This window comes from Terrapene carolina, unplaced genomic scaffold (genome assembly GCF_002925995.2).
Source record: "Terrapene carolina triunguis isolate 2854851 unplaced genomic scaffold, T_m_triunguis-2.0 Scaffold95, whole genome shotgun sequence".
NCBI classification, from domain to species: Eukaryota; Metazoa; Chordata; order Testudines; family Emydidae; genus Terrapene; species Terrapene triunguis.
The window spans coordinates 41305021-41315838 of record NW_020664446.1 but is presented as its reverse complement, the minus strand read 5'-3'; the positions used below and the strand labels follow the sequence as shown (position 1 = coordinate 41315838).

Here is a 10818-nt window from a genome sequence, read left to right as displayed (position 1 = left end):
GTAGCATTTTACACTTACTTTGCCCTAGAGTAAATGACTAGTTGCAGGATAACAGAGAATGAGACTCACTGATGTATAAATGAATACATTTCCACAACCACCTAAATTCTTCTTCTGCTGGTCCCTGCTGTTAAGACACAATCTTGTGTTCAAAGCATCAAAACATCAAAAAATGGCAAAACGCCCTTTGCCTTCAATGCGGTCTGGATTTCACCCCAAGTCTGTTCCCCTGGAATTGATTGTGATGTCACAAATTCAGCATTATATTGTTACTGCTGCATCAAAAAGGAGAAAGAGAAGTGATTTAAAGGAGAATAAACCTTTGCTTCTAAAAAAAATCCTCCTTGATAATTAGCAAAGAAAATTATGAAAAACGCATGCATTGATCAAACTAACTAGTGGTCAAGTATATTATTTTATCATTTTTCCCCAAAATGGGTGTCCATCTTTACACCTGAATCCAGTGTCTCATATAACAGCAGGATACGTTCTCTCCCCACCAGCAAATGACCTCTGCAATTAACAAAACACTGTGACAGCAAGATACAGAAAAAGCAGAAAAAAACGTCAAGGGCTCTGCTGCTGATCTGTGTCTGTGCAACACTCAATTGCTCTAATTACTGTTCCCATAAAAATACTTGGAATCTTAGCTCAATTTCATGTGTGTGTATATATATATATATATATATATAGTAAAACACTGCCAAAAAAATGAGATTCCTTAGCTTCCAAGAAAACTAAGGAGCCTGCAGAGGACTATGTCTGGAGGGGAAAGCGTGATGGCAAGTCAAAAGATTATAGCTATTCCACTCTTACTGTTTCTGAACTCAGGGCTGCCTTTGGAACTAAGATGGAAGACAAGGACTCAACAGCCTATTACAAATGCACCTGAGCTACCCAGGACAAAATTTTCAAACTCAGGTGCCAATAGCTAGGCATAAAAATGGGAGACGCTGTGGGCTCAACACCTTTGAAAATCAGGCTACCTATTTACGTGTGTAAATATGGATTTCGGGCAATAATTTTAAGCACTTTCTAAAAACTCATGGTCCCAGTTCCCAGTTTTGACACAACATAATTTATCTGTACATGTTCTTCATTTGAAGCACTTAGCTTTATCAACACTGTGTGGTACATCTACACTGCAATAAAAGGCACACAGAATGGCCATGGCTGGCTTGGGTCAGCTGACTCGGGTTTGCGGGGCTCGGGCTGTGGGGCTAACAATTGCAGTGTAGACGTGCAGGCTCAGGCTGGAGCCCCGGCTCTGAAATCCCGCAAGGATGCCCAGGCTCCAGCCCGAGCATCTATACTGCTATTTTCAGTCCTATGGACTGAACCCCATGATCCAGAGACAATTGATCTGGGCTCAGAGTCTCGTGGCCACAGGTTTTTTGCAGCAGTGTAGATGTACCCTTAGTGACCAAGAGATCCTATGTGTCCCACACAAGCTATACTGGAACGTAAGAGCTATATTCTCTTTTTGAAGTTCGTGGATAACTGCTAGTAAAGTTAACAATTACAGGACATGTACATAACAAAGGGAAATGCAACACCCCTTTGGCCAGATTCTCCCCTATTAAAGGGGCATGTTTGTACAGCTCCGCTATGTGAATATGTACATATTCTTCTAGATTTCCCAATTATCTTACTGCCTACCTTGTAAATCAACACACCCACCTTTTCTACGCTTAATCACATCTGCAAATAAAGTGTGGTTATGGTCAGAAAAGCAACTATAAATATTACCTTGAAAATTCTGCCCATATCTGTTCCCTGAATGACTGTTGAATTTCTGAGTTTTATCTACTAAAACCAAGCTTTTATTCCCCTTCAACCTTATAGGTCCACTATGGGGGCCAGATCCTCAGCTAGTGTAAATTGTCATAGCCCCAGTGAAGGGAATGGAGCTATGACAATTTACACCAGCTGAGGATTTGTCCCTGCATGCAGCAAAGCAAAACTAGATACTACTTTGGACAAAACTGTCATTTGACACCCTGAAATCACAGTCTGCACTTAGGTCCTGTCTTTCTGACCCCTCCTCTCCCAACTTGGAGATGCCACTCCCATTCCAGGTACTTGGACTAATGATGGGAAGGAACTTGCTGCTTGGGGAAAGGCTACTTATGTTTTAGCAGGAGAACAGGAAATGCAATGTCGGGAAAATTAGCAGCCTTCTTCTTCCCCATGATTCTACTGGAGCTATAAAGAAAGAAAGAAAATACCAAAAGGCAATGTATTTACTTTTTTAAAGATGTAACATCTTGTTTTGATTTAGCTTGGATGACAGGGGAGACCAAAAAGTGAGTTGCAGCCATTGGGAGTGTATGGTTACCGAAGCTCTGAAAAACAGCATACTGCAATTCTACTAATCTCGCTCTGCAAATCAGCAAAACCCAATGAATCCTGCTCTGCAAATCAGCAGGTCCTACAGAAACACTGTTTACTGAAAATTTTTGAATGTATGTTTGAAGATACGAAATCCTTTATCCATCTACTACAAGAAAATTTCTGGATAGTTCGGTATTTCTTTGGGCTACCAAAAGCATGGGGTCCAATTAGTGATATGTGGTAAATTAGCCAATGGAAAGAGGCATTCATAGACCTCTGACAAGGCTGAGAATTGTTTTACTCACTGGGTCATTGACTATGTGAAGAATGAGAGAAGAAGCTGTTACAGGGGTAAAGGGGGAAAGAAGGAGCATAACTATCAGTGGACCATGACAAGAGGCAGAAGAAAAACTCCTGAAAGTCAAACAGGAAAGAGACATTGATCTCCATTCTCAGGAGCCAGGAACGGGGAGTCTCTGCATACCTCCCCATTAACAAAGTAGAGCTGTCCTCCTCTTAAAATCTTAATTCTACCCTCCCAGCCACCATTCCTTTCCTCCAGGTCAACCAGAGCTTTGATCACCACACCAGCCACTGCTTCCTAAACGTTATGTCAAACCTCTCCAACTTCTACAGCGCACTGAGTTCTGCAGCAAACTGTAATGCAAGGGGAAACATCCACAAACAATTTGTTATTGAATTCAATGCAGCAAAGACCTTTTTTGAAATGTATTTTAATATTTAATTTAATACAAAAACTTCCATTCAAAAATGATTTTCCATGCTGCTCTGAAATTTTGAGTTTGTTGCAAAATCCAGCACAATACACAAACCCCTGCCAATGTGAAATGAATAGGTCATTTTAGTCCATTTCTTATGCTTGGCCTATACACAGATTTTGTACTGATTTAACTATTTTGGTTAGGTGTGGGGGTTTTTACCAATATAGTTATACCAGTAGAAGCCCTAGTTTGGATGCAGATACAGAATGATAAAGATAACTTATACTAGTTTAGTTTATTACCTTTCCCATACAGGAACAGCTATCCCAGTATAAAGCATCTTTATATCAGTATAACTACATCCAGACAAGGGGGGATTGTACTACTTTAACTGTACCAGTATAGTTCAAACAGTACAATTTTTGTGGGTAGACAAGCCCAAAGTATAGGAGCATCCACATCACATGCTACCTCCACAATTGGTGCTATTGTCATTAGACTGAGCAGGGAGCCTAAGGACTGAATGGGCCGAGAGAGGGAACACTTCTGACCTCCTGCGGTAAACTCTCCGGGTCAGAGGTGAGGTATATTGGTTTCAACCCCACCTGCCCAGGCTTATTCTTTTTTATGGAGCAGAGGATTTCAGTCTCCAGAGCTGTCAGCTGGGCATCCTTCACTTAAGAACAAAATTCATTAAAATGTAAAGAAAAGAGGATCTGCATCCCCGATTACAGATGGATACAAATCGCAGGCTAAGAGAATACAGATATCAAACGGCACAAAGGGCAACCTTAAAAATGTGCACTTCTGAAGAAAAATGTGTGTTTTGAAAGATTCTACCATTTCTAGTGGAATCCATCATTATGCACACAGGAAATCTTGCAGAAAATCATAGAATCTTCTATTTGCATTCTTGTGACCCAGGCGGAGTTCAGCTAATCTAAGGGATAGAACAGTGATGGTGAAATCAGGCAGCTCAAGGAAGCAGTGTGATAGAATCACTAGAATAACTATAAATAGTGACTTCAGGTACCCAAAGAGAAAACTGATTGAACATCCCACCAAGACCTGGTGCCATAAACAACTGTTTCTTGGAGCAGCTCATTTGGAGCACACGTTACTCTTGACTTGGGCCTGAGTAAAACACAAGAATTGATTAAGGAGTGGCAGTGAGTGTGGCTGAGCCACCTAAAGCAGTAACCATAACATAACTGTTTGACATCCTCATCGGATTTTATCAGATCGTTGCACTCGATGTCAGGTTAAAAAATTAAAATCCATTCACTCAGAAGGGAGGTTGCTTAATATAGCTCAAGTGATATGACAAAATAACAAATATTGGCATGTGGAATAAGGAATAAATGGAGTCAGACAAAATTTGAAGGGCAAATATCCAAAGATGTAATAAATAATAAGAAATTTCCCAAGTGTATCAAAAGAAGCCTGTGGGAATATCAGTTGGATGCCCAGGGTACAGAGAAGTGATGAAATAACTCAAAAACTTAAATACTGTAGCAATAAATTAGCAATACTAGATGTAATTCACCTACCAGTTCTGAAGAAATTAAAGTCTTGAAAAACAGAGCTATTAACAAAAACATGTAAGTTATCAGTGAAAAAAATTACTATCTTTTCTAGAGAAAAGGAGGGCAGCAATATAATACCTGTTTTTCAAAAGGTACTTAGTGTGATCTCAGGAATTCTGTAGATCACTGAACCTTACTTCAGGAGCAGGAAACATAGCAGAGAAATGCCTTGGAAATAAAATCATAAAGCCAAATGAGTATAATTTGATATGAACCAGCACAGCTTTTGAAAGAACAAGTCACACCGCTATAACCCATTAGACCTTTTCAAAGGAGTTAACAGAATAGTGTTTAAAATGGAACCAGTGAATCCAAAGCATTTACACGTCCACATTTTTGTCAATGAAGCTCCTCACAAAAGATTATTGAGGTAACTTGGGAGCCATTTAGGGCTCAATGGGAATTACAAATGCTCCAGCATGAGCTCAGCTCTTCGACTGGGAAGTCTCCACCTAGGCCTTGATCCTACAATGGGCTCCATGTGGATAGTCTCATGAGCCTGCACAGAGCTCATTACAGACCTGATTCCTTATTACTTTTACTTATTAGAAGCTCAGGGACTTTGTCTTTATAGCTGTCTGTAAAGTGCCTAACATATACTGTTGGTGCAATACAAAAAGCATTTGTGGTGATCACCACCATCACCACAGGAAAAAAGTGAAAAGTCCTCTTATGGATTAAAAATTAGAGTAAAATTAATGGCCCATTCTGAATGTGGAAAGTGATTACTCCTAGGCTGCCCCTGGGATCAGAATCAAGACTGGCATGGTTCAATATACAGCATTTATTAGCAATCTGGACAAGCGGGTGAATCTTGAGGTGGCAGTGTTTGCTATAAACAAAATGAACACAATTAAGTTTACTCAAGTTTAGAGACCATTTTGAGGGAAGACTGCTTCCCCTCCATTGCACATCATAAGGAGAAGGGACCACAGCTCGGGCCTGGAAGCGCAGAAGGAGCAGACTGGGGCAACACAGCACACTCTCCTGCCCCCAAGCTCATAGAAGTCTCCTCTTACTAACAACGTGCAGTAGGCATCTCCTTATAATCATCCAGGAATGCTGTCAACCAGAACTACAGCAGAGTTGGGGAGCAGCAATCCTACAAGGCAAATACCCTGGGACATCCACTGGATTTGGAGTGGATTTCCTAGCCAAAGCTAATGCTTATCCATAGAGAAGAGCAACTAAAACTATTAGAGACATATGGATGATTTAGAGTAAGAAATTATCAAAACATTTAGCAGTACTTCATTTGGGAAAAGAATAGTAGGAGGAAATATCATAGAGGTATAGAAAATACCGGGTAGTGGAGAATGTTTTGTAAGTAGTCCTTTTTGCCCTTTCTCATTATTAAAGGAAAGGGGTCATTCAATAAAATTAAAAGTTAACAGAAGAAAACAAAACTCAAAGAAAATATTTCATGTGCAATTTACTATCAAGTTGTGAAACTCCCTGATACAAGATATCAAACCTCCTCCACTCCCGACTTGGTTGTAAACTAGTGGTGGGTGAGATGATTATACATTGTTTAAATACACAGGTATACATATATATTTTGTAAACCGCTATGGGGGTTTACACTTACATTATCTCAATGTAAGACATAATTATTACATTAACTTTGTAAGATTCTAAAATTATATGAACAAAAATGGTGCCTCTGCTGTTACACCGACTAAGACAACGATAACAAAGGCTGTCTGACAAACCTCATGCTTCAGGGCATAAGATAGGAGAAGAGACACGTTGCACCAACATTGACCTCTCAGCCAATTAAACAATGCTGATTGGTTCTAAAGAGACTCCAATCCTACGTTCCTTGCCCAGAAGACTGATGCAGGAAAACAAAAATAAGAGGACCTATAGGCAGTGAGAGATGGAGGTGAAAGGCAGGGGAAATAGATATCCTCAGGGCAGAACCCTTTTGAGGGAAATAATAGACAATATACTGTAGGCCAACTAAGGGAAAGCTAATCTGTGGCAATGAGCCAATGAATGACAACCTGCTGCATGCTGCAGGTGGTCAACCTACTACCAGATAACATAGTTAATTGGATCTGTAGTTCATCTCTCAAGAGTACCACACACAGAGCACTACAATTCAAAATCTAATGAGACACGCAGAGTTGGCCAGATGGTTCCTGCCCTCAACATTCTAAAGTGGAGAGCAAGTTTCTAGGAAAGCTGGCACTTCTGTGCGCTGGAAGAGAAGAACCAGCGGGGTTAACATACATGGAAAAATGTCTCCTTGGCTTTTACGTTTCCTTCTGTACTAGAAATAACCTCACATTATAGACCTGGTCATGTATTTTTGGCAGCAGGAGGAGCACTGAGGGCACATTGGGAGCAGACAGGATCTCCAGGGCAGGAGAAGGGAATTGCAAATAAGCAACCAACATCTTCCTGTTATACTTTTAGATGGAAGGTTTAATTTTAGCAACAAACCAATCCTGTCAAATTTGCCATAGGCCTCTCTGCTCATTCCTTGGGTTGCCAGCAAAGAGGTATTGGAAGCTCTGATGCGAGTTGCTTCGATACAAAGCCAAAATTAAATAACCAATCATAGAAAGACAGCAAAGGTTAAATAATGAGGCAGAAGAGAAAGGGGGAACATTTGTCCTGAAAAAGGATGATCTGCCTTCTGCTTACCAGTCCATCACAGTTGCTGATAGCCACAGTGGCACCCGGCATGCCTGAGACGTCCCCGGTGAAGAGACACTCCTGCTGGAGCGGCTCTCGGAATAGCTCTTGAAAATCTTCCTGCCATTGGGCAGAGGCTCCAGGTGGCACAACTCGACGGTTGGTTTTCAGGCGGAGATGCAGTTCTTTCCCAAAGACTGTGACATTGAAGTATAACAAGCGATTTCCAGCTCTGCCTTGGTGCAGTGGCTCATCCAGGGTGCTGCGGGCCACCCTGTGCCGAGCAGAGGGTGGGGTGGAAGGATGGCTGGCTTCAGCTCTGCCAGCCGCCACTGAGCCAGATACCATGTGTGAGAGGAACCGTCCCTGGCAATCTGTACTGAAGGGCACAATCACACCATACTCACTTAGCTTTCCAGACAGGAGATGCTCTAGTGGAAATAAATACAGATAGAAAGACTTCAATACATTCAAAGCAAAGAGCAATCCTTTGTAAATGTGTTATGAAAAGTGTTTCCTCCACAGTACTGTACGTTAATTTCCACATGCATCAGGAATTTCGTAGCCATTTCGACACTGGATTTTCTTGTTAAATTAGATAAACATGTTTAAGCCAATAAACTTTCTCCCCCTCCTATAAACTCCTGTTTATTCTGTGTCTACTTTGTATTTTTAAATCAGCAGGCATATCAAATGTAGCAGAATAAACTCATCCTGACATACACTTATGCCTCTTGCATACCCAACTAACACCAAGCATGCAAACTATTTATTGTTCAGCTTCCATCTAACATTACTTCTCAAAAATAAGGGATCCCATTAAAATAAAGCTATATCAGCATCAGCATCAATTTAGAAGTGTTTGCAATGGACGCCCAGTAGGATACATACCTCCTTATTGCAATTTCCTATCACAATCAACACAGCACAGTTCCAGCCAATTACATAAAAATACACCTGTCAAAACAGCCTAAAACACTCCTACCGCCTAAATCAGAGAAGGCAAAAAATAACTAGCCGGACATGCAGACAAATAGAAATTACAAGCATACAATGAGTCTAACATTTTCAAGTCAAATATAGTAATGTATCTTTTTAATTGGCATGTTATTGCACAGATTTGATACACCACACACCCACACTAAGTAAATTTAGCATGACAAAAATAACATGGGACATTGGAAAGGTAGCCTGTGCTTTCAATGAGATTGATGACTGAATGCAAATCCCGCACTCTAACTTTTTAGGCAATTATGTTTTTCCCATGCACACTTAAATGCCAATTAAAATTACTTTGCAAATCTGACAGAAGGCCCGGCACTTGTAATACCAAGCGTGCTGATTTCAGTTTGAGCCTTTGATTTCCACTCCCTGCCCCCATCCCATCGTGAGAGTGTAAATGAGACTTAGGTAAGGGGTGGGGGGTTATGTAAAGAAAGTATTTTTCTGCACTGACTGGCAATATGGAAAATGCTAAATTCCCACCAGTTTAAATAACTGAAAACCTAAAAACAGTTAAAAGGAAGGGAAGATGGATGGATGGATGGATGGATGGACACATAGAGAGAGAGATTCACACAGGAGCCAGGAGAAAAGTAAAGGAAATTAAACTCTTAATATTACACTAGTTTTCCCCTCTGTTCAACTCCCTTCTGTGAGCGCCCCTTGCAGCCCTGTTGGCATTGCTCCTGTGAATCTCCCTTTCTCTTTCCGAGCTCACTGATTTAAGTGATGTCTGAATGCTTTAGGTTAAAAAGAAAAACCAACTCAATCCATGAACTCTCCTACCTTCGGGTTTTGCTGCCCTCGCTGTAGCGAACCAGTAGTTGAGAGGAAACAAGCAAGACAGCATCACACAGAGATAATCCATTTGGTGCTAGCGAAGCGTTTTCTGGGGGCTCTCTCCGAAAACAAGCGCACAAGGGAGCAGCTCTCCAAAGGGAGATGGAACGAAGTTTCTTCCCCTCGGCTTCCTGCTGCTCCTCCGGGAAGCCGGGCGGCGAAACGGGCTCTGGTGAGCTCAGCAATGCGCCCTCCTCTTGGAGTGCTGCAGACTGTCAGAGGCGCACGCAGAGCGGGAGCCGGTCCTGCTGGTCCCCGCCGCACTGTGCACAAGTTGGACAAGCCCCCATGCATCTGGCAACGCAAAGTGGGGAGGAGGGAGGAGACGCTGCCTGGGAGGGAGCCCGGGAGGCTGCCGCCGCTGCTCGGTGCAACGCTGGTGCCAGCTGGGGGGTCCGCGCAGTGACGCCGGCGTGTGAGTGTCAGGCCGGCTGCGGAGTCCTGGGTTGGGGGGGGGGCAGCGAGGGCCTCTCCTGGGGGAGGCACAAACAGGCGCGGAGGGGAGGTCCCTTGCACGTGGCGCTTTCAGCATTGCTACAGCTGCCATTAGCAGGCAGAGTGCAGATGGAGCCCCTGGGGAGCCCCACATTAGGGCTGTTAGCAGGCTGCTGCTCTCCTTCTCTTGCGAGCGAAGACCTGCCCCTCTGCTCCGCGACATGGATTGTGACCGCATTTTGCAGCCCTGAAACAGCGGTCTTGTTGGTGGGTCCCTGTTACGGGGGCAGCCAAAGGTACAAGGTCTTCAGCAGAAACAAGCGGCTGGGAGGCAGGTCCCTGGCTTTCTCAGTGTACCTGAAAATGCTGTGCTAGTCCTACAGCTTTGTTACAGACTAAGGAAAGTCCATGGTACCCAGTAATTCTTGGAGCCCATTATAAGCACCGGATGTACAGGCAGAGACATTCAGATCCTGCTAGCCAACCATTATTATGCAGCTACAAGCACCCCCAGCCCATGACAGGTTAACTGGACTAGTAGATGGGGAAGGCAGTAGACATGATATATCTTGATTTTAGTAATGCTTTGGACGCAGTCCCACATAATATTCTCTTAAGCAAAGTAGGGAAATGTGGTCTAGATTAAATTGCTATACGGAGCCTACGCAACTGGCTGAAAGAAAGACCATACTCAATTTAGGAGTAATTATCAATGGTTGGCTGTGAAATTGGAAGGGCATTTTTAGTGGGTTCCACAGAGGTCTGTCCTGGATCTGGTACTGTTTTCATTACTGACTTGGATAATGGGAGTGAAGAGCATGCTTATAAAATTTATAGATGTCACCAAACTGGGAAGGGCTGCAAGCATTTTGGAAGACAGGATTAGAATTTAAAATTACCTTGACAAATTGGAGAATTGGACAGAAATCAACAAAATGAAATTCAATAAAGACAAGTGCAAAGTGCTACACTTAGGAAAGAAAAACCAAATGCACAACTACAAAATGGGGGATGATTGGCTAGGTGGTGAGTCAACAATGTGATGCAGTTGCAAAAAAAGGCTAATGTCATTTTAGGATGTATTAACACCAGTGTCACAGGTAAGATACGGGAGGTTATTGTCCCACTCTATTGAGAACTGGTGAGGGCTCAGATAGATTACTGTGTCCAATTCTGGGTGCCACATTTTAGGAAATATGTGGACAAATTGGAGACAATCCAGAGGAGAGAAGCAATGATAAAAACTTTAGAAAACC

The 10818-nt window shown here is 42.5% G+C and overlaps 1 protein-coding gene across 1 annotated transcript in view; it reads right to left on the bottom strand.

The window, feature by feature from the left end:
* Positions 1–9400, bottom strand: part of ADAMTS14 (ADAM metallopeptidase with thrombospondin type 1 motif 14) — a 101437-nt gene extending 92037 nt beyond the window's left edge. The window contains exons 1-2 of the mRNA XM_026650990.2: positions 9074–9400; positions 7295–7716 (exon numbers count right to left, since the gene is read on the bottom strand). Coding sequence (XP_026506775.1) covers positions 7295–7716; positions 9074–9155 — 504 coding nt within the window. The 5' untranslated portion in view covers positions 9156–9400. The remainder of the gene's footprint in view (positions 1–7294; positions 7717–9073) is intronic.
* Between the last annotated feature and the right edge of the window lie 1418 nt (positions 9401–10818).